The 25,000-nt window shown below is 35.7% G+C and overlaps 2 protein-coding genes across 2 annotated transcripts in view; one reads left to right on the top strand and one right to left on the bottom strand.

The window, feature by feature from the left end:
* The first annotated feature begins 1,068 nt into the window (after window positions 1–1,068).
* On the top strand, window positions 1,069–3,092 carry LOC135198158 (keratin-associated protein 10-4-like). The gene is given in 3 exon segments (XM_064225659.1): window positions 1,069–1,436; window positions 1,438–1,602; window positions 1,605–3,092. Coding segments are annotated over 3 exon segments (2,001 nt in total). The 5' UTR covers window positions 1,069–1,088.
* A 13,758-nt stretch (window positions 3,093–16,850) lies between these two features.
* Window positions 16,851–25,000, bottom strand: part of LOC135198152 (serine-rich adhesin for platelets-like) — a 26,647-nt gene continuing 18,497 nt past the window's right edge. Inside the window, 2 exon segments of the mRNA XM_064225645.1 lie at window positions 16,851–16,906; window positions 23,613–25,000. The exon segment at window positions 23,613–25,000 is cut by the window's right edge and continues 428 nt beyond it. Of these exon segments, the coding sequence (XP_064081715.1) occupies window positions 16,869–16,906; window positions 23,613–25,000 (1,426 nt within the window). The 3' untranslated portion in view covers window positions 16,851–16,868.

Raw genomic sequence — 25,000 nt, 5'->3', positions numbered from 1 at the left:
ACCAGAAATACACATCTCTGACTCCTCAATGGAATGCCCGGGAATCGAACTCGCGACCACCGAGGTGGTAGGCAAAGAACATACCAATCACGCCACTGAGGCGCTCCATACTCATGGTATTACCTGTCATTGCATATACAATCATAACACTTTCGTTTCATAACGTGGCAAAATGATGATAAAATATCACATATTCTACTATTATTGATAAATCTAACGAGCAAAAACTTTCAAAGCGGATGATGTCTTTTAACATGAAGATGATTTTTATGTACTTACAGAGGTTATTAGTCACTGGAATTTCTCTCTTAAATTCTTTAGCCACATAGTTTTAATTTTCATAAAAGGCAATGATGTTATAGAATTAATCATTTCATTCATGCATTTCACGTGATTTGTTAATCCGGTAAATTCTCTCTCTCTCCTCTCTCAAACTCAGTTTCATAATCGTTCAGATGACTCAATCTGCTTCTGTATAGATAGTATTAAGGTATACAACCGATTATTGTTATTATGTGGCATGAAATTGTTCTTTAAGGATAAAGGAATAAATTTCCAATCATTTATCATGAATAATGTTTTCCTTATTTGGGGCTCTTGTGGTAATGGTCTGTGAAATGATTCTGAGCTAGTCGCTGTTTTCCCAGAGCCAAGTTTACCTTTTAGCAAACTAAGCAACTACTTCTATCTTCTTCATAGAAATTTAAAATCAGCATTTTATCCTCAACAGGACCTGCTAAGTTTAGGGTTCCAGAGCCAAGTTTATCTTTTAGCAAACTCAGCAACTGCTTCTATCTTCTTCATAGATATTTAAAACCATTTTATACTTAACAGGACCTGCCAAATTTAGGGTTCCACCGCCATGGCGTTTCCGAGCAGTTTGTTTCGGATTATCACAGCTGTATTGTTGCTCTGCTCATCGTCACCGAACGCTGTCCTTGCCAGTGACGACCCTGAGGCAATCATCTTAGACCGTCTCGCCGCCGACTTGTTCGCGCCCCTTCGCTAGACGGACGTTGGACCTCAGGAGCCTAATCCCCGTTAACGGCCAGCTTCTCCAGGGGGATGGGCCCTTCAGTGGTTCTCCCATGGGAGAAGCTCTGGACGCCTTGATCTTGGTGATAAACAAGAGACACATCAAGAGACAAATTACCTGCCCCGAGTGTGTGCCTGGTCTGAACTGTCCCCCTCTTTGCCCAAATCCCGGGCCAATAAGGCCCCCTTGTCCTCCTTGCTACCCAGGAACTGCTTGTCCGGCAGGATGCCCGCCCACACCTTGCCCTCCATGTTTCCCAGGCAGTAGGTGTCCACCAGGATGTCCATTTACTGAATGCCCCGATTGTTTCCCAGGGAATCCTTGCCCTATTGGGTGTCCAGTAACTTATTGTCCACCTTGCTACCCAGGCAGTCAGTGCCCAAGTGGCTGTCCCCAAAAACCCCACTCCTTGCCCAGCGTGTTTATCCAGGTTATCCATGTCCGGAGGGCTGCCCATCCACACCAATGCCCCACCGTGCTATCCAGGATCTCCTTGTCCGGTTGGATGTTCAGCCAGACCTTGCCCACTTGTACCCTGGGTCACGTGTCCTACTGGCTGTCCCGCCCACCACAGTGCCCACCTTGCTATCCAGGATCCCGTTGTCCTGATGGCTGTCCTTTAACTCTGTGTCCCCGCTGCTATCCTGGTGACCCTTGCCCCATTGGATGTCCTGCTACACAATGCCCTACATGTTATCCTGGGGAAATATGTCCTGAGGGCTGCCCACCATCCCCATGTCCACCTTGTTCACCTGGAACTTGTCCAGCTGGATGTCCTCCAACACAATGCCCAACATGTTACTCACCAGAAAACTGTCCTCCCGGTTGTCCGATTTCTAAGTGTCCCATTTGCTATTCTGGAGAATACTGCCCAAGTGAATGTCCAATATCCCCGTGCCCAAGTTGCTATCCAGGTGAAAAATGTCCTGCTAACTGCCCTCAAACACCGTGTCCCCCATGCAGACCAGGTGAGCCTTGCCCACCTGCATGCCAGATGCCATGTCCACTATGTTTTCCAGGAGACAGTTGCCCTCCTGGCTGTCCCATTTCACCATGTCCCCCCTGTTATCCTGGACAGCGATGCCCATCAAGATGTCCAATAACTCCATGTCCATCATGTTACCCAGGAGAATCCTGTCCTGTAGGTTGTCCACCAACTCCATGTCCAGTATGCTATTCTTTAGAAACGTGTCCTCCTGGCTGTTCACCGTCCCCTTGTCCAGTTTGTTACTCCCAAGTGTCTTGTCCAAGGGGATGCCCGATACTGACTTGCCCCCCTTGCTATTCTAAGGATACATGCCCGGAAGGGTGTATACCAAGGCACTGTCCCCTTTGCTACCCAGGGACAAGCTGCCCTCCTGGATGTGAAAGAACGCCTTGCCCACTGTGCTATCCCGGGCAATCGTGCCCTGTTGGTTGTCCTGCTACAGAATGCCCTACATGCTATCCTGGCCAAGAGTGTCCTAGAGAATGCCCGGAGTCACCATGTCCACCTTGCTATCCAGGAACCAGTTGTCCCTCTGGGTGTCCTCCTACACCATGTCCAAATTGTTATCCTGGTACCCGCTGTCCAGTGGGTTGCCCACCAACTGAATGTCCTTTTTGTTATCCAGGAACTCCATGTCCAGCAGGATGTCCAAGAACACCATGCCCAAAGTGCCAGAAAGGTTATCCTTGTCCACCAGGGTGCCCAGTTACACCAGATTGTCCAGAATGCCCGAGAGGACCACCAGGTTTCCCAGGACCGGAAGGGGAAATGTGGCCCGGCCCACCTGGGCCTCCAGGCCCTCCAGGGTATGGACTGCCTGGCCCACGGGGACCTCCTGGATCACCTGTGTATCCGGATTCTACGCCTTGCAGGGCTACTACCAAATGCCCTAAAACAGAAGTGATTTGGAAAATTATCAATGAAACCACAAACACTACGACTGCTGAAAACAAAGTAAGCACAGTGGAAATCAAGTTTGTGATATCTTTTCAAATACAAAAGTATGAAGGTTTAACTTTAAATAATTGTTCAAGTACAAGTGGGACTAAGCTTGTAAGAATGTCTTGATGGGTAACACTGCTGAATATATACTTTATTTTATACGGTGGAGAAATATATAATTACCTAAGCATGTAGGTGAGTGAATGTTTTGTGTGGGCCCTGGGACACATTTTCATAATCATGAACTAAACACATCGGTCAAAAATATGTGTAAACCTTCCTGCGTTTTAGTTGCCTAGTTTAGTTTATCCTTTCGTTTCAACTATTTGTGTGTCCGTCTTTGCAATTCTGAATTTATAACAACTGCTCTAGACATTTATTATTTTTGATGGAAATATTTAACCTTATTGGTTTGAGTTATCTTCTCTGCCCTAATACAAATCTACAGTTGCAGCCGCCAGCTCCCAGACCGCCTTGCAAGTATGATTTTGCAGACCTGGTTATAAAACTCAACAACCTTGAAAGAAAGCTGGCAATAGTCGCCAAGTTAGACGACCAACTTTCGTCACACAGCGCGGCACTGAAGTCACTTGGGAACCTTCTCAGAGGTGAGGTTGTTTTTAAGTCTCTAAATGACACTGGATATCTGGAGATAAGTCAATGGCTTCCGGAAGCCTGAAATGCTCAATTAGGTACTAGAGATGTTTAAAGTGTTAAAATGGAAATATTATTGACCTTCAAGTAAAAGAAGCCGATCTTTTTAAATAATTTTTTTACATGTACGCAAAACAAAGGTCAATTTATACTTACTCAGTGAACAAAAACTCGTAATTTTAGCAAGACATAATACAATATTTTCTGAAATAGCCAAGCCTTCCCTGGCTATAAATTGCATATTTAAGCTTTGTGCTTTTTCCTTATGAGTTGTTATAGACAACAACAAACAACCATTGCTTGTAGTTGCCTCCAGGGTTTTCAGTTACCTGTGTATTCAATGATTAAAGCAGCAAGTTACCAATTCTGCTGTTTATTCTATGCAACAGTTAATAAGTTCCTTTCTATATTATTGTATTCAGATTAAGTGCCATGTGTATGCAATAACTAGAGCTCATTGGGTATTCCCTTGTCATTTTATCTGATAATGGTTTTCCATAGGCAATGATATGCATAAAGGCGTATAATAGTAAGGAGTAATGTTATTTCCAAATCAGGTTAGTTTAGAAGGTAGTTGCCCACTTCTCAAAATACCCAGATTGGATGAACTTAATATGAAGTGTGCTTTTGAGTGAAATATTTTGGTTTTTAGTTGGTTATTATATATATATATATATATATATATATATATATGTGTGTGTGTGTGTGTGTGTGTGTGTGTGTGTACGATATATGTAAAGTTATATGCCACGAAGGGAAAATAAACAACAAAATATCCGCGAGATCGTTCGACGTTCAAACGTCCTTTACTTAGCAGATGAACTGGCTTGCATGAGAAAATGACGATACACGAAAGGTCGTAAAACTGACAGATAGGGATTATAAAGAGATTAGTACCTAGAATCCGACACACCTGGAAGATGAGTAACCCTCCCAAACAAGCAAAAACATGGTTACACTTAAAAGTTTAAGACAATCTGCTCAGACACAAGGGCAAGACAATTAACCCTCTTACGCCGAAGCCCTAAAAATCAAAAACCTCTCCTGTATGCCGGCGCCGGTTTGGAGTGAGCGCGGAAGCGGAAAAAATAATTTTTCATCACAGCGCGCTTAGTTTAAAGATTAAGAGTTCATTTTTGGCTCATTTTTATCATTGCCTGAAGTTTAGTATGCAATCATCAGAAATGAAAAATAATATCATTATCTATGTAAATAATGCGAGATATGGTAGCGAAAAAAAAAAATTCATAGATAATTGTATTCAAATCACGCCTGTGCAAAAAACGGTCAAACGCTAACGAGTTACTTTTTTTTTTCGTTGTATTGTACACTAAATTGCAATCATTTTGATATATAATACATAGTAAACAATAAAAGCAACACCGGAAAAAATATTATCACAAAATGATGTACGAATTCGTAACGCGCGGACGTAAAAAAATGTTATTTTCAAAAATTCACCGTAATTCTAAATATTGTTCTAGAGACTTTCAATTTGTTTCAAAATTAAGACAAATGATTTAATATTACGATACTGTAAGAGTTTTAGATTAGAATTGCAGATTTCGACCATTTCGGACGAGTTAAATTTGACCGAATGTCGAAATTTTTTATATATATTTTTTTTTATATGAACATATTTCAAAGATGAAAAAAGCTACAACCTTCACTTATTTTTTATTGTATTTTTCATGAATTGCGCACATTTTGATATATGAAACTCTATAAAACGGCTAATATGAAAAGGAGCAAATATTAGGATAGTGCGATGCACGTATTTCGGAGACTTGCGGCCGCGAATCGGCGCGCGGAGTGAAGGTAAATATATTTTTCAAAAAAAATTCACCATAAATCACAATATTGTTCTAGAGACTTCAAATTTGTTTCAAAATGAAAAAAAGAAAAATGACGGAATAATTACTAGGCCGTAAGAGTTTTAGCTTACAATTGCGTTTTTTCAACTATTTCGGTAGAGTCAAATTTGACCGAACGTGATTTTTTTTCTATTTATCGTGATTTTATATGCAAATATTTCGAAAAAAGGGAAAAGCTACAACCTTCAATCATTTTTAGTTGTATTCTACTGAAATTGCGGCACATTTTCATATATGAAAAATTTATGTAACAGCTAATTTTAAATGGTGCAAACATTTCGACAATCGCACAAAAAAATTCAGATTTTTTCGTAAGTTACCAGGCGCGGACGTAAGGAAATTTTTTTTTCATAAATTCACCATATAAATCGAAATATTGTGCTAGAGACTTCCAAGTCGTTGAAAAATGAAGGTAAATGATTGAATATTACTAGAATATAAGAGTTTTAGCTTACAATTGCGTTTTTTGACCATTTCGGTAGAGTCAAAGTTGACCGAAAGTTGAAATTTTTGCACTTAACGTTATTTATATGAAAATATTTCGAAAATTGATAAAAGCTACAACCATGGGTTGTTTTTTGTTGTATTGTGCATGAAAATTTCGCACATTTCCATATATAAAACTTTATGTAACGGCAAATTTAAAAGGGTGCAAACATTAGGAAAATCGCACGAAAAATTTATCGGAAGAGTTATCGCACGAACGTAAGGAAAAAGTTTTTCATAAATTCACCATAAATCGAAATATTGTGCTAGAGACGTCCAATTTGTTGCAAAATGAAGGAAAATGATTGAATATTACTATAATATAATAATTTTAGCTTACAATTGCGTTTCTCGACCATTTCGCTAGAGTCAAAGTTGACCGAAGGTTGAAATTTTTGCACTTATCGTTATTTATATGAAATATTTCAAAACTGATAAAAGCTACAATCATGAGTATTTTTTTGTTGTATTTTACATGAAATTGCGCACATTTTCATATATAATACTTCATGTAAAGGATAATTTAAAATTGTGCAAAACTTATGTCAAAGTGACGAAATAATTTTTGATATGTGTCACTGATACTTTTTAGTGCGATAAGAAAGAAATTCGCGCTTGCGCGCATGCGTAGCGATTGTAAACAAAACAACGCCTTGATCCGTGAACTCCCAGCATCCCTCAAGGCGCGTGATTCAAAAAGTTTTCGGCTGGTAGGCCTATAAGTAATTTTCGCGAATTTTTAAAAAACTCTTTTGAGCCGACGTATGATACGTCCAATCGGCATACGGGAGACATTTTGACTTGACGTTTAATACGTCCAATCGGCCTAAGAGGGTTAAAGGATTATTATAGGTGACAGCTATTCAGAAAATATCTCTAAGACAACTAATTTTTATTTAAGTCTGTAATTATATCTTTGAGGTCATTCTTATACATGTTACAAATACAAGGGTCTAAATGAAACAGGCCAAGGCTAATATTGAAATTACAATGAGAAGTAAGTTGTATTAAAGCAGATTCTAAAAGATTTCGTGATAAGACATTTGTTGACCTTGCAATTACTGAACTACCAATCCAATTTACTCGGTGGTTGTTTTCACTTAAATGAATGAATATTGTATTAGATGTTTGCCCAGTTTTTACAGAATATTTATGCTGACTTAATCTTACTTCTAAGCCCTTGCTCGACTGTCCGAGATAAAATGAGGGACAATCCATACATATAAATATGTTGATGATATTTTAGTTGTTCTGCCTGTCGGTATTGATGTAAATTATTTACTCTCTAATTTAAATAACCAGGTACCATCGATTAAGTTTACTCTAAAATTAGAAAAAGACAATTGCCTCCCTTTCTTAGATGTTTTGATACATAGAGAACCATTTCAATGTAAATTTAGTATTTATAGGAAACCAACCAACAACTTAACTTATGTTCATTTTTATTTCAGGCCACCATCTTAACATAATAATATCAATTTTTTCTTCTATGTTTTTACGAGCATTGCGCATTGTCAGTGTCCAATATTTGGAAAGATTTATGTTATCCTTCACATATACTAGATATTTGTTATAATAAAGCCCACAAAAAGTTTTATAGTGTAAGTAACACGGAGAAAGATAATTCTAAGAACATTCACAGTTTGCCTTATTTCAACGGATTTGAAACCATTAAATCATTGCTAAAAAGCCTTTAAGGTCAACCTTGTTTTTTCCCATAATAACACACTAAAAGGAATGTTAATAAAAAATGGCCCCAGAGAAAGCAACAACATAATATATAAAATTCCATGTATGGATTGTCCCTCATTTTATCTTGAACAGTCGAGCAAGGGCTTAGAAGTAAGATTAAGCCCGCATAAATATTCTGTAAAAACTGGGCAAACATCTAATGCAATATTCATTCATTTAAGTGAAAACAACCACCGAGTAAATTGGATTGGTAGTTCAGTAATTGCAAGGTCAACAGATGTCTTATCACGAAATCTTTTAGAATCTGCTTTAATACAACTTACTTCTCATTGTAATTTCAATATTAGCCTTGGCCTGTTTCATTTAGACCCTTGTATTTGTAACATGTTAAGAATGACCTCAAAGATATAATTACAGACTTAAAATAAAAATTAGTTGTCTTAGAGATATTTTCGTTTGTATTATGTATGTTTAATATGCATTGTGAATATGTATTGTGAATATGTTTTTGTTTAGCAAAGTTCTCAAATAGCTGTCACCTATAATAATCCTTTAATTGTCTTGCCCTTGTGTCTGAGCAGATTGTCTTAAACTTTTAATTGTAACCCATGTTTTTTGTTCTTTTTGTTTGGGGAGGGTTACTCCATCTTCCAGGTGTGTCGGATTCTAGGTACTAATCTCTTTATAAATCCCTATCTGTCAGTTTTACGACCTTTCGTGTATCGTCATTTTCTCATGTAAGTCGGTTCATCTGCTAAGTAAAGAACGTCGAAAAGACCTCGCGGATACTCCGTTGCTTATTTTCCCTTTGTGGCATATAACTTTATTTATGGATTTTATCACGTTCCTAACTTTCGTGATTCAGTTATACATATCTATATATATATATATATATATATAATATATATATATATATATGTATATATATATATATATATATATATATATATATATATATATATATATATATATATATATATATATATATATATATATATATGTGTGTGTGTGTGTGTGTGTGTGTGTGATATATATATATATATATATATATATATATATATATATATATATATATATATATACATACATATGTATATACTCCTACACACACGCGTTCGTGCGCGCGCACATATATACATATAGATATATTAGGCTACCTATTTTTGTTACTTTTTCCCCAGCATCCGACTTCCACGGTAACCAGGGTCCAGCAGGAGACAAGGGTAAAACGGAATAAAAGGCAGTCTAGGGCCGAAAGGAGAGAGAGGAGAATGCATCAAGGGCCACGAGTCAGAGCCCCCAACCGGGCCTGTGGGGGTCCCGGTAACAAGGGGGCCCCCGGTCTACCGGGTGATAAAGCGGTGAGAAAACTATTATTTTTTTAACGCAGTACTTGTTAGGGTGTGTATGTGCGCGTGTATGTCCGTGTGTGGGCTTGGTTGGGGGGCGGAGTTTGGGCGTATGTGTTTATGTGTTTGTTTTAAGGGGGGGGAGGTGTCTCTTAATAGGGACTTTCATTCTTTATCCTTTAATTTTTTTCAACCTTTTACATGGATTAAGGGTAAAAAATATATTCTTAATCTTTGAATTTTTTCAAAACATTTTGCATGGATAAGGATGATAAAGTATTTCCATGAAATATCCGGTTTGTGAGTTATTACAGTTTATAAATTTTAAAATTTTTCTAAACATTTTCAAACCTTGATAAAATCTTTGAAATTATTTTTACTAATAATTTTTTCTACCTCAATTTGTAGTATTTCCCGTTATCTTAATTTCTCATTGAGGTTTTTTTATATTGGTGATATTAATAGCATTTTTTTTTTATTTAAAACACACACACACACACACACACACACACACATCATATATATATATATATATATATATATATATATATATATATATATATATATATATAATTAAATAATAGCTGACCAACCCTGGCGCTACCCAGGAAAACTCTGAATGATAACCAATAAACTCTCTCCATCCCTCCAACTCGCCCGTCTCTTCTTTCCCTCTTTCTCCCTCCTAACATCCCCTCTACTCTCTCTCTCTTTCTCCTCCCTAACACCCCTTTTACTCTCTCTCATTTCCCTCTCCCTCACAAATCTTTCATCTCTCCCCCCCTCCCTAACTCTCTCACCTCTCCCTACTCTTTCCCCTGTCTCCTCCCTATAACCCTTCTACTCTCTCTTTCTCACTCTCTCTTTTTCCTAAAATAAAATAGTTGCCTCAATTACTTTTCCCAGCATATTTGATGTTTTATTTCACTCCTTTTCACCACTAATTCCTATCAGGACTGATAGGAATTTGGACTTAAAGGGAGTGTTACTATCCATCTCAGTGACCTGGAAAACTATGGATTAGACACTAATATTTGTCGTTTTGCCATTTGATTTTTTCAACCCATCTCACCATCTCTTTTTATCGAGGCTAAACTTGACCTAAAGGGCATCGGGAGTGTCACCATCCATCTCAGTGACTTCGAAAAATTATGGATTAGACATTATATCTGTCGTTTTTTAACATTTTTATGTCACCCCTTCCCACCCCTACCCCTTTTGATGCCATTGATGTCATACCCCCCAAAACACTACTCTTTTGTAGAGAGTAAGTCATGAGTATACCAAAATGAGATGTGAAGAATTTGTAGTGATTATTTAGATACTAAGTCTTCGGGCAGACCAGCTCGTTTCACGGAAGTCCTTCATACATTTTATATATATATATATATATATATATATATATATAATATATATATATATATATATGTATATATATATAATATATATATATATATATATATCTATATATATATATATATATATTATATATATATGTGTGTGTGTGTGTGTGTGTGTGTACAGACATAAATAGAAATAAAAAAAAATTTAAATTTAAAGTGTAATAAAAATCCAATTAAAGCGAAACAGTTACTAAGATTTAAGTGCACTAATTTTTCTACTGGTTTTGAGAAATCTGACCGAAGTTCAGGGAACGATGATACTTGGGTAATTAACACAGGGATGAATATTTTCACATGAAAATATTGACGTTTATCAACAAAGAACATTGGAAAACACTTTCTGTATCACCTACCTAAAAATACTTTATTTCTAATGCCCTTAAGAGCTATATATTGCACACAACAACAAAAAATAAAAATCCAAGTCATGCACTTACCATATCATTGTGTCTGCTGTGTATAAATTTGCAGACCATCAATGAGGTATCATACTAGGCTCGTTTTTCCAGGAGCTTCCCTGACTCTTGGCACTGACAGCTATTTACTCTGCAGGAGTGCCAAAGCCTCAGAAAGCCTCCTGGAGCACGGATTCTTCATCTTTTGCGCTCCTTTCCTTCTTCTTTGGTCTAGAATCCACTACCCAACTGAGTCTTATCTCTTCTTTAATTTTGATAAATGACCCCGTTTTATGCCACCTATAGTATTCATTTAAGATGCTGCCATGCATGTATCCCATATTATGTTCAATGACACTCAACTGAAATGTTCAAGTCACAGTCATATAACCATGCAACTTTTCCTTCAAACCTTTATTCCACATCTTTGAAAGGAATGATTCATTTCGATTTTATGTTTGGGCTCTTATTAGCCTCCCTGATAGCTGGCTGACTGTGAGTTCACCATATACTAGGTAAACTTGCTTTAGTTTAGGGCCTCCCCCAACAGACTGTTCTGATAGGTCAGACCTTCTTTGAGAGGTGTGACACTTCTTGTTTGGCTAGTGCTTTTTTTTTTTTTTTTTTAAAGCACAGGCAGTTAGGACAAGTTGGACAGTGTGTTTGCTTTGGTTTCTTGTCTGTGTTAGTGCAAGGAAGAATAGTAGCAATCAGGTCGTTCTTTAGTGCATGAAGTGAAGATGGCCTTACATGGCGACAAAGTATGGACAAAAATATTTTGAAGAGGGTGTATTCTATTGTCAGTTACCTGCACTGCTCCACCTATGGTACTCCTGATTTGTTTACCTTTTTTGTCTACAACACCATTGACATTTTTCTGCTTCAGAACTTTCAGTCTGTATCTAACCCTTTTTTCGCAAAATGTTTAAACAAAACTCTTCTTTACAACTTTGTGATCACGTCCATAAAGCCCTTCTTCATCATTCATGGCTAATGTGGAATTATATGCAGAACTATCGCCATCTCCAACCTTTTCAAGAGAGCGCTGCCAAAGTTTAACGGCTGCAGCTGCTTCCATACATACAGAAGACTTACATTAATTTTTACCATGCTTGTGTGAGCTCATCAATTTTTGACACTGTAGAAGAAGGGTTCTTTTAGAATTAGGATTCTTTTCTGCCTAGGCATAACATTCCATTGTTGACAAACGTTACAAAAATGGCACTGGTGTGGCACTCCATCACTATGTCTATCCCAACTAAGAATGAATGTCTTCGTGTCATCCATGTGACATCATCTGGATGAATATTAAATTATTTACTATATATAAAAAAAATCATACCAAACACAAGCTCATTGCAATCTCCGAATTTTTGTTTTCGTTTGATATCCTGCATCCCATTCTGATATAAGAGGTAGGTTTTATGTGAATGTTTAGGGGATCAGAGACCAGCTGCCATATCCTGAATTACTCTTTCACCAAGGTCATGTTGCATTCCATAAGCAATGACACATGATGTTTTTCAGCTGCAACAAAAACCAAGTCGTTTGTAATTGCAAAGCAAATCTGTCCTCACATTTCCAGGTACGCCTCGTTACACTGGCGATATTCTCCATTTCTTGTAAAGATGGCGAGAAATTTCGTAGATAATAGATTGAAGGGTTTCGAGTGAAAATAGCACAACTATTAGCAACTGTGGAAACAGCACTGCCTCAGTCAGCGACTTCGAACCTAATCTTGCTGCCTGCCAGGAGAAGTTGTTGTACCACAAATTATGGAAAAATGAATGACAAAAAATATTGACTGGACAATATGTGGTTTGTAAAGAATTAAGTACGCTACGCAGTTTCTTTCTACCGCTTTAAAAGCGTCAAAATTGCCAAAAATTCATACGTCTGGCGTCGGTAACATGTTTGCGTAGCGAATTAAGTACATAAGAAACTGAAATTCGACATTCGAACCTCGATTCTTAATTTCCTTGAAGGTAAAAGTGTAATTAGTAGGTCCCTCTATTCTCTTACATTACTTTTATAACATTAAAATGTGTTTTTTTTATCATAATTAAAAAAAAATTCACTTTGTTTTTTTTTTTTATCATATTATCACTACGACACTTTTTTTTTATTTATCTAAATCCCTCATGTGGTCAGATGAAGCCTTGCGAGCCCGTGCCGCGGTGATAGGGTGGGGGGTGTGCTTTGGGACAGGGAAAAGGTGTCATAGGAATGACTCTATTTTTTTTTTTTATTTATTTTTTTATTTAAAAATAGCCTTGCTGATGCCGCTTCGGTGCCGCGGTGATAAGGGGGAGCCTTGGTCCCAGTAGGGGAAGACGTCATAGGAACTCCCTTGGTCTCAGGGCTTCAAGGAGAGGGGAAAAGGCGCCAATGGGCGCTAACAGATCCTTCGGCGGGAAGAAGAAGTCAGAAGTTCAGACGAGACGACCCGGCCCTCCCCCTCCCCTTCCTCCGGAGGACGATCTAGGAAGAGAGTGCTCCAGTAAGGATACAGGGCTTTCAAGGGAAAGGGTCTGGAGATCATATGTACAACGGCGGAATATAGGATTAAATCATTCTTACCTATCACGTCTTTATTCCTTTGCGTCTCCCTCTCATTCTTTGTTATTTTTCAATCATTTTTTTGTTGTTGCTTTATATTCGATATTCGTCAATTTTTAATTTTCATTTTCCTGGTAATGTTATCGGATCTTTCCTAGATAGTAACCCCCAGATTAAAGGTCTGGGGTTGTTGTCTAGGACTAATATTTCCAGAGGGTCATTATCTTTATGATATTTATAAACTTTTTTTATGTTATTTAACGGTCACTCCAACGAGTTTGTACTAAACACGCCGCAAGGGTGGATACATACAGTTAGAAAAAAAAACTATTCCCAGCGGGTTTGTACTAAATACGCCGCAAAAGTGGATACATGGATACATATCGGGTTAAAACCCTTTTTTTGTGGGGGGGGGGGGGGCGGTGGCATTATCTAAGTGAGATCCATATTATCCTCATTAAAGTTTTAAGTCTTGTGGAATAGGAGTCGAATACCTACTTCATAATGTGTGATGCTATAAACAAAGTTAGAATTATAGGAAGTCTGTTCGTTATCTAAATACCTCGAATGCAACAAGTATTACGTAATAAGGTCATAGAATGACCTTATGTATATTACATAAGGCAGTTTTCAATCAACCTTGGTTCCCGTCTCTAATAAATACTTCATTCACGACACTTCCACAATTCCAAAAAATAAGTGCTAAATATATATCTATTCATATAAACGCATTTATGTACATACATACTTACATACTTACATATATATATATATATATATATATATATATATATGATATATATATATATACATATATACATATATAATATATATATATATATATATATATATATTATATATATTTATATATATATATATATATACATACAAGAATGAAACAAAACAAAGTATGGCTTGTTCATGCTATTACCTGAACTCTATATTTGTCTTTATTATTGATTGTTTTTTTTTTCTCTGTTCATTACCTTCGGTTTCTTTCTATGATTATTATACTCTCATTTTATATACTACTGACATTCTGGAATAAAATGATCATCATGGCGCCTTGTTTTCATTGAATGACTGCAAAATGTTCTCTAAGTAAAATGTTGATTTAACTTGATTAAATATCATAAAAAATATTCATCACTTAAAAGTGATAATGTTTCCTCATTAGATATTCCAAGAATCGTTTCAAATAAATATGTGAAAATTAATTGATATATTTTTATATATATATATATATATATATATATATATATATATATATAGTATATACACACATATATGTGTGTGTTTGTGTGTGCGTTTTACGGCTGTGCAGGACGTAATGTTAAACAACTTCAACCGAGGTTGTTGACACGTAACTAGTTAACTATTCTGTCGTTATATAGATTATCGCTACGATTGTTTTCGACTTAGGTATTCTTTTCGATAACAGCAGAATAACCGTTGAGGAGAAGAGCGAAAATGAAACAAACTCCCAAAAGTCAGCCCTTTAATTCAGTTAATGTGGTTCAAAGGTTAAGACAACAGAAATGAAGTGTGTTTTAATATGGAATGTAAATCATATAAAACCTCATTGTCCTTCATGCTAAGAAATATCAAAACCCTTTAAGGAACAAATTCAAAATACTTCTTCTTTGACCTCAAGAGAATATACCAAGATACTCTTAAGTAATTACAAGACTTCATGTTATGCGTTTTCACAAATACTCAGTAATGACAATGGCAGGATAATCACTGTATTATTACGTGGTTGAAATGCCCGGATTGAGCTGCATAGAACTGAGATATACAAATTGACAAATCAATATCTTAGAAATTTTATTTACCCAAGGTGAAGTCACAGTTTCTCACAGAAGATATTTAGGGGGTAATTAGTAGCTTTACTTCAATGAAATAAGTTAATAAGATATTACCTATATATACGTGGATATCGCCAACATAAAAGCCCACCAAAGCCAAAAGCTTTGCATCACGTGACATCAGAGGTTGCAATGCTGTTACTTTCTATAACTGCTATCTAGGACTAGAGAGCATGAATATAATTTAGAAGTTAGTTTACAACAATAATATATTAGTATTCACAAAATTAAGCTCAACTTCTTTTGATTATGTGCTTAACAAAACAAGCAATTACTCAACAAGACTGTTGATTGGCTTAATCATAGAATGCTTATACGGCACTTATACAGTGCAAGAACATCTACAAAACATAATTCTACAGCATAACGATACATAAATACTAGTTACAGATGATTATTTCATATTTAACAACTGAAGGTCAATTACTGTTAGTAGCTATATAAAAGTACTTTGGACATTGCTGTTATGTTGAAGGGGTTATATAAGGTACTCCCCAAAAATATTGATTTTAATTAAGAGACCAAAAATATAACTAATTCAGTTTTAGTGGCAATGAATTTTGTCAACGGGAGAAACAATTATTATCCCCCACGAAATTCGTGGCTTTATACTTTGGGTCGTTTGCCCATAATGTTTCGTAAAACCAGAAAGTCCTCATAAATGACAGTCGACCTAATGTACATGATTAAGGATAAGCGTTGGTTATCTTAACCTACAGTGAAAGCAAACTACAAATCTACAAATGGCAGTGTTAAACGTTGCATAACAATCTTTATTACCATACAGTAATGCAAGAAGACAATTCTCCCGTGTAGTTGAAATATACTTTAATATTGTTTTGATGTTATTAATGAACGGTTTTTTTTTTCATTACAACTCTTACTATTTAACATCAGTGGTTTTCACTCCTGACTTTATTTTTAATATCTGACGTTCAATCCAAGATCTGCATTTTACATGGAAGCATACATTTTCTTCTTGACTTTTTGTTTTAATTGATGTGTCTTCAGTTTTAACTAGGGAAATCAGATACATATATTTTTCCAGATCCATTCATGATTAACTTTTCCTGGAAACAATAAGGAATACCACCTAATGTCAGCAATAGATATCCAACATTATTCTAAAGATTTTCACGAATCCAGTGAACTGGTTTAACTTGCAAGTTTCAGTACGATCATTCATACTGATTCTTCACTTTAATTACAAATAAGCAACAACTATGTTTTCCAATATATTTTATTACATTTTCTTGAGATTTCGAAATCTCTCCTCCTTCCTGTATTAAACGAACTTACTATAATTAAACTGTCTAACAATTAATATATATGGTTAATATTTATCTTTTTTCTCCTAAAATTTTCACTCGACGTTCGTTAATTGGCAAACATTTATTTTACTTCATCTTTTACTTTCATTTTCCTTAATTTTTTACTTTCCTTTTAAAGCCTTAAATTTTAAGTGTCTGAAAAATCACCAATCCACCAAATTTTCAATTCACAGAGAAAAAAAAACCTTACTCCAAAATCCAAAAGTTAATTTCTGAAATTTTCAAAACAGTTTTTAAGATGGAAAATTTAAAAAATTGTTTAGTTTAGACGATTTTTTCAGATGTTTCTTCTTATTTAGTTTTGGGATATCTGGACGTTCTGTATTGACCTAGAAAAGGAATAGATATGTGTTAGATAAAGAAAATTACACTGTTTAATAATTATAAAGGGCCATGGAATATCTTTGATTTAATTTTATTTAACATTATTATTTTCATTTCTATTTATCTCTAAGATCTCTGATTATCTATTTATCGCTTTTATCATCATGCATATATATATATATATATATATATATATATATATATATATATATATATATATATATATATATATTAAAATTCAATAAGCAATCAGTTTATCATTTTATTTACCTTGATTTTTATGGGCAAGATTATCACAACTGAGATGATGATTTTTGCTTGATATTTAGGTTTTTTAAGTTAAGACAACGTTCATTTAATATCATTTATTTATCATACTACTTCTAGACGGCTACAGTTTATACAGATATTTATCTGTCTATCTATCTACTATCTACATATCTTCTATATACTATATAGATATATATATATATATATACATTCATACAAATATAGTATGCATATGTACATATGTATATATATTATCATATACATCACTACATACATCATATATATATATATATATATAATATATATATATATATATATATATATTTATATGTAAACACCAGCATTATATGAGCAGAACAACAGTAAGACACTTCTATAAACACCCACCTACCTTGGATCTTTTCCTCATCGTATTGTAAAGCTTCTTCTAAAGCTTAAGAGACCGTGTTCGCACTTTCATTGAATTTGCAAGCAATAGTTTTTAATGAGAAGCAGCCAGTTATTCATTAGATATTTAATTAGCTTCCTTATCCAACATTTGCATGTCATTTCCATCTTTCAAAGATGATTGCTTCCCAATTCTCAAATTATATATTTTGCCAACCACTTTTCCTTTGCTGATCAGAGACATATATTACAATGCATGCAGTTAATACTGCAGTGGTAAATAAAAACCACTGTAAACAATACTTATTATATCAAATATAATCTCATTGAATTGATTAACTATAAAAACCAGAATTTATACGAATATAAAGTACATGTCACCAATTTTTCATAACAGGATGTACCAAAAATTTAAACTGACACTCGTAGCTTGGTTTTCTGTACAAAATAGCACCTATTTCTTGTTCGCAAACCTTTTTTTTGTAATGAAATACCTAGCATAAAGTTTCTATAACCAATTAACTTTATAACTACCTACAATTTTCTTGGCACTTATCATTCTGGTAAATGATTGGACTATTCTGAAGGCAATTTATGTTGATCAACTTGGAAATATTAATATTCAAATACATAATGATCTTCGGTTAATAAAAAAAGCTCAGGTAAGACTATAAGAAGGGCTACTGTTTTCTCATATCAAGAGAGATTACAAACAATCTTTCAATGGAAAATTAATAAAAAAAGAAGCTTTATGTACATATAAATAATGCCCCAAAGTATAAACATTAGTTTTTTTTAGTAAAGGATACTGGGTATTCTATATTAGGTCCTTACTCATAATAATGACAATAAGGCTGAGCAGATAATAACTCATAAGTAAATCTGAAATGTTATAGCTGGGTGGTTGATATATTTGTATGCATTGTTAAAATACCACATGTTCTGCTAAAAACATTCATAATATCACGATAAAAGGGTTGTTCACTATAAATTCACAATTATGTCAATATATTACATTATTGACAAACTTTATAAACTTAACAAAGACTTCCAAACACCTGAACGGGGTTCCTCGTCAGTGTTTACACTAAGAAATATGAACATCGAAGGGGCAGTTTCAGAAAGAGAGGCGGTTGGCGGTGGGGAGTTAGAGAAAGGGGGTTTGGCTGTCTTTAAGTTATTCCACAATCAACTGCCACTTGCTCCAGCCTCCAAACTCATCGATCCCATAAATTGTGATGTTACAACTGCATATATCCTTTACTCAAATCCTAAATGCCTGTGCAGTTATCCTGTTTACAACAGTCTGCGCTGCTTAGGTGTCAAAGTCTGAAACATCCACAGGGTCCCAAGATAAACTGCCCACTCGCTAGTCTCATGTTTTCAGCTTAAACACAGGGAGAGACATCGTCCAGGCGTTCGATTGTCTTTTGTTTTCAGTTTTAAACTCGTTTCAGTAATACAATTCATAGATATGATTATGGATTTTTAATGACCATCGTATGTGCCTTTTTGTATACTGAAATGGCCCCATGTGGTCTAGTTACCCTTAAATTCTCACGGTTAATGGAATCTTCTATGACTAATATAAAGTCGTTTTCTTGTATACCTATTAGATGGGGTGACTAAGTTCGTGTATTGTAATCTTGCCCATATCGAGTCATTTTAACTATATTTTTGTGAATAAAACTGTAGAATTCCTAATTTACTCTCGTGTGTATTTAAAGCTTAAGTTACTTTTTTCAAGTAGATACCAAATATACTACACTGACAGATGTTTATTAAGTATTTTTTTCTTTTAACAGTGAATTCCGAGTTATTAGGCTAGCAGATCAGGGAGGGTGGGGAAATTCAATGTAAAGCAGATGAAAACAGCCAATTTTTTTTTTTTTTTTTTGTTTTTTTTTTTTTTTTTTTTTTTGAGTTGAAAAAATTTTTAATTTTTTCATGGGGTTGCGGACACCCTAGGGCCTTCACCTGGGCCCTTAGGGGGGGTCCGCGGACCCCAGTTTGGGAACCACTGAATTATACAATACAAACAGGTGTCCATCTGGTCTCTAAAGCAGATGGCGGGTGGGGGGCGGGGGTGGGGGGTGGGGGGGCATTCTGAAAATTATACGGTTAATATTGGCTAGCGAAGAGATGCACATGATTTGGTGTATTTTAAAGGCATATAAATATGAATGTGTGGATGATATTAAAGGGAAAGGATGACTGATTTATCAATAATAATTAGTGAACAAATTTATAAGTCCACAATTTACAGATTGGCTAAAATACGGTACAATTCCACTTAACTCTGTAGCGATTATGATCAGTATCTAATATTACAAACTTTTACAGTACAAGTAATAAGGATAAAAATAAACTTATTATTTTATTGTGTAGTATATTGTAGGATTTATAGGACGCCATTGAGATTCTGAAATGATAGTGTCCTGCGGCAATAAAAGCCTTTTATTCCAATGTGGATTTTAATATCTAAGGTTGGGGATGGTAGCAAAAGAGGTAGTAAATAAGTGAATGACAAGAATGAGAATGTATTACTTAAAATATTATCAACAACCTCATTTCCAGAATCTGTTATATAAAACTTGGAAGAAAAAAGTGGGAGAGACAATTAATATGTTGTCCCCCCTTGAATAAAAAGTGAGAAGATATGTTCCCATCCCCCCTACAGATGACGCCCATAAATGCAAAGATTGTAGGGGTCACTCTGTACAGTTATTAACTATTTGAAAGATTAAAAAATGTACGAGCAATGAAGAGTGATATTCCTTTTTCTTTACATAAATGTCAGTTTAAATGCTTTCGGTAAAGTCGATAACATCGAATGTTCATTTATATATATATATATATATATATATATATATATATATATATATATATACAGTAGGGCGGACTTAATGCGATCATTCATGAAGTTTTAAGTTAAACCATTAAAAGGGTTAACTATATGGTATTTCGGAACTCTCTGCTACAATATGAACGTTATCGTTAATTACATTCAGAATAGTCTTCCAACATCAAACTGCTAATAGTATGACAAAGATACAATACGAAATGATTCTTTGTAGCGGAGGTGAGCAGAAATAGTTTAACTATTAGCCTAATATTCGAGAAAGCTAATCGAATTTGGGTCTGAAATCACCAATTTTGAGAAGGTTGTAATGGAATGATTAAAATTATTTAAATTTGAATTTACGATATTTTAAGAACAAATCTTATATGGGATGAAATTTATAGACGTAAGGTTTTATCTACTGAAAGAATTTTTCTTTTATCTTCAATACTTTTGGAGATATTAGCATTTGAATATCGTTAGTGACTTCGCTAACGTACTAGTTATATATATATATATATATATATATATATGATATATGTATATATATATGATATATATATATATATATATATATATATATATATATATAGATATATATAAATTACGTATATTTCTGTGTATGCATAATTTGTCAAAATAGTTCCAACAGCACTTGCTAGGACTTTCTTCCGTGACTCCCCAAAAAAGTTCGTGTTATATGTCCCTGCTAAAAACCACTTTTGGAAAAATATTTGAATGTTTATAATATATGTTTCATGCTTCATTCTACGTATTTCCCCTTTTTGGCCTCTACCATAACTTTTTTTTAAAGGGCTCCTGTACATCGCACAGGTTTTTTCACTCTCCGTCGAACAGCAGCTATATTTCAGTTATGTTATATATAAAGTATATATTTTATATCATAACGTGTATGCGTTTGAATGTGGGTGCTCGTCTTGTTTGTCTATGAGACAGAGGATGAAAGAAGCCATATACAGGTATGAAGAAAAAAAAAAAAAGGAAAATGAAAGAAAAGCACCTAATACTTTTGCATACAACGCCACTTATCCTAAAACAACCAGTTTCCATCAGAAGAAGTCCTTCAGATACTGACATCCATGTTAGCGTTACAAATCTTGAAGCATTATGTGTGTGAAATTATCTTTGATTATGAATTTTCCCGTGTTCTCAGTTGCAGCTTTTTCCTCATACATCACGCAAGTCAAAGCAGTGATTAAAAAGCCTGAAGATAAGACCTAATGATTATATGTACTTGGTGAATATGAGGTAAATTGTGTTCACGTAGGATAAGTCAAGTCTGATATGGGACAAAACTTGATTGATTTGTCCCAACTCCATTCAAGCATATTAGTTTTTGTTGATGTCAAATGCTTGCAGATTCTTGAATAAGATTATTTTGGGTCAGATGTTATACGTTGCTTAAGAATTCTGAAGAAAATTAGTTTTCCCTAGAAGAATCACATTCTGAAATTTATTTGGTAATTCATACGTCTATGCGTATCTAAACTTATAGTTTTGAAGATCTAGCTATCGAATATATCTCCCTTTTATCTACATAATATGACTGAGTTAAATCTACTGGGTTTCTTCACTAGAGATAAGGAAACCCTTTATCTTAGGATACCTTAAAGCGTGTTAAATGGGAAATATATAGCTTATTGAATTTATGCCACTTTACCTCATTAACTGACGAATTTTGTAGCATGCTGATGTCTTACAACTTCCCATCAACGCTGGAGATCCAACAAGTCAAACTCCCTACTGATAATATATACAAGAGGCAGATAGCTATATGGAGAAGACGCGAGCTCTGAGGAACACTTTCACGGCATTGCAGTTAATACATGTGTGTATATATATACATCATTAGAATGTTATTTGTTATCGATGTTGCTGCTGGCGATCTATTCGTCGAGCTGAGAGTTGCTGGAGATGAGATACACTTCAAATGTCAAAGCAGTTAGCTCACTGAGCGGCGGGAAATGGGCTGCCTGTTTTGGAACGTGTCGCAAACACGTCCCAGAACCCACCTGAGCAATGGCGGTGGTAGAGATCTCACATTGCGGAATTGCATTCATTCCCTTATAAGTGGGGGTACAAATACCGATTAGTGCAGTGCAATGGAGAGTGCAAAAGGCAATGAGGGTTAGGTGGTTTTTTTTACATATTTTATTAAAGATTAAACAATACACATTTAAAGCACCATATTATAATCATCTGTCAGCATACAGAAAAAACATCTCTCAAACTTACACATATAACACATCAACTCTATTATACAAACAAAAGATGCTACTGTATATCCATCACACACAACATATAGATTATTTTGTATACTCTTGAACACACTTGAAAAATAAGAATAAAATCTCTACGTGATAACTCTGCCGTTTCACAGTCATAAGTAACCTACCTCATTTTGTTTGCAGTTAAAAATGCGATAGAAATCAGTAAAGAAATAACAGTACAGGACAACAGAAGAGGGCAGTGATTTGGCTTAGGCCCAGATAATGAAAAGTATCATAATACCTTCGCAAAAAGAGAAAATGAACTAGAATTAAGCTCTCTGTTTTGAGGAAGTCAGCAAATGAATCACTTTTAAACTTCTTGTGTATCAACACAGCCACGGCAACAAGGCCAAGGGCTTTGCTGCTATGCACCTGCAACATGCAGATCAATAGTGACCCTCATTTCTTTATAGTATGGTTGTAATGACCAAATAATGAAATCTTCAGATTTAGGGGCAGCGGCTAAAATAATTCTTTAACTGATGGTTTTCTTACAGCTGACATTTAAGTAATTCATTGGCTGGATAATTTGTTTATTTAGATGGATGTCTTAAAGTTTGTCACTTGTCAAAGAAAATTTCTACTGTTCAGGGATACTATATTTTTTATGTCTGCTGTGTCAATAACCTTTCATATTTAATTCGACTTAAAGTCAACAATAGAACTGATAAAATAAAATCACGGTCATGAGTCACTTGCTGTCAAATAATCAACTATGATCACTAAGTGTCCAGATAAAATTTGACCGGGATTAAGTTTCCCAATCTACTGGATGGACTTGGATCTTGTGTTTTCCAAATCTATGATTACGCCTACGACCACGACCTCTACTGCCCTTCTTTCCCGCACGCCTTTGGTGACGCTTGCGACGCAAGCGACGGCGCAGAGCAGCAGCCTCCTTTTCACTGAATGATAACTCACCTCCTCTAGTTACTTCTCCAAAGTCCGTACCATCAGCAAAGTCCCTATCTTCCTCTCCTGTGAAGGCGTAAGCTGAAACAGAAGATGATTGGTGTTTACCAATTCGACCAGAGGCTGGCCAGCCATCGACTGGGAATGTGTACGTTTTCTCTTCCTTGTAAAGAGGTTTCCCCCCACCTGCTGGATATGTTACTACAGAACTTGTAACACCGTACTTCCTCTTGCTTGTAGTTTTTCTGCTTGTTACAATGCCCCCACCATCTAAATTACTGCCTTCTTCATGAGGCCTAAGCTCTTTAAAGTGTGATTCATGTCTGTATTCATATGTATTACCACCAACTCCATTAACTGTATTTCCCTGTGAGGAGCTATGCCTACTTGTCCCCATGGAGAAAGGTAATGGAGATTCTTTATCAAGCTTTTCCCCATCTGGTCCTATTTCATTACCCACTGTGTCAGTGTGTCCTACAACATCATGACCATATGAATGTCCAACATAACTAAACCTTCCACCATCAGGGTTAACTGGGCCGACAGTGTTTTTGCGATGGGTTGTGTTGGTGACTGTATAAGTTCCTTCACCAAAACCTTCTGGAATATTGAAGTGAGAGGGGCCATCATGCGTTAGTGAGCCACCAAAACCACCAGATTGATGATAAGTATATGACCTAGAGGAAGAAGAGCTGCGACTACCACTCAAGCCAGTGCCAGACCCTTGGGTTTCAGAGTACTCAGAACCAGATCCCCCTGATTGCCTCGAGGTTGATTCTGAACCACTCCGAGAGTTAGAGCTAGAACTACTTGAAGCTTCAGAACCTCTTCTAAAACTGTCAGCTATGTCTGTGCCTGAGGATTCAGATAATCCCTGTCCAAAGGAACCTGAGGCCTCATACCTCGTCCCTGTAGCTGAGAAACGCCCTGACCCAGTGGAAGAAGAGGGAAGGGAAGAAGAAGAAGAGGAAGAAGAAATGAAAGCTGAATCTTGTGAACCATCAAAGTCACCCCGAATAGGTCCATCATCTTCGCTCACTGTTTCACCAAAAGAGCTAGTCCAGTATGAATTAGAAGAGGAGGGGGATGATCTGGAGGAGGGGTAAGATGAAGAAGAATAAGACCCTTCACGTACAGTATAAGTACCTTCTGCTTTATCGGCAGGTTTGTAAGTACGGTATGTAATAGAATGAGAGGATAAGCCAGAATTGTCTGTTAATCCTGGCTCAGTAGGTTCATTAAATGCAGGGAAGTCATATTGGTCCCGTTTGGTATCTGATGAGCTACTTAGGGAATTGGATGAGGCCTCTGATTCACGTGCAGAGAATCCTAAGCCTTGCAGGGGAGTCTCTTCTAGAGCAGTAGAATCGGGTTCAGAGGCAGGGTTACTCCTTGAG

This window comes from Macrobrachium nipponense, chromosome 23 (genome assembly GCF_015104395.2).
Source record: "Macrobrachium nipponense isolate FS-2020 chromosome 23, ASM1510439v2, whole genome shotgun sequence".
Taxonomy (NCBI): Eukaryota; Metazoa; Arthropoda; class Malacostraca; order Decapoda; family Palaemonidae; genus Macrobrachium; species Macrobrachium nipponense.
This window is presented reverse-complemented; position numbering and strand designations above follow the sequence as displayed.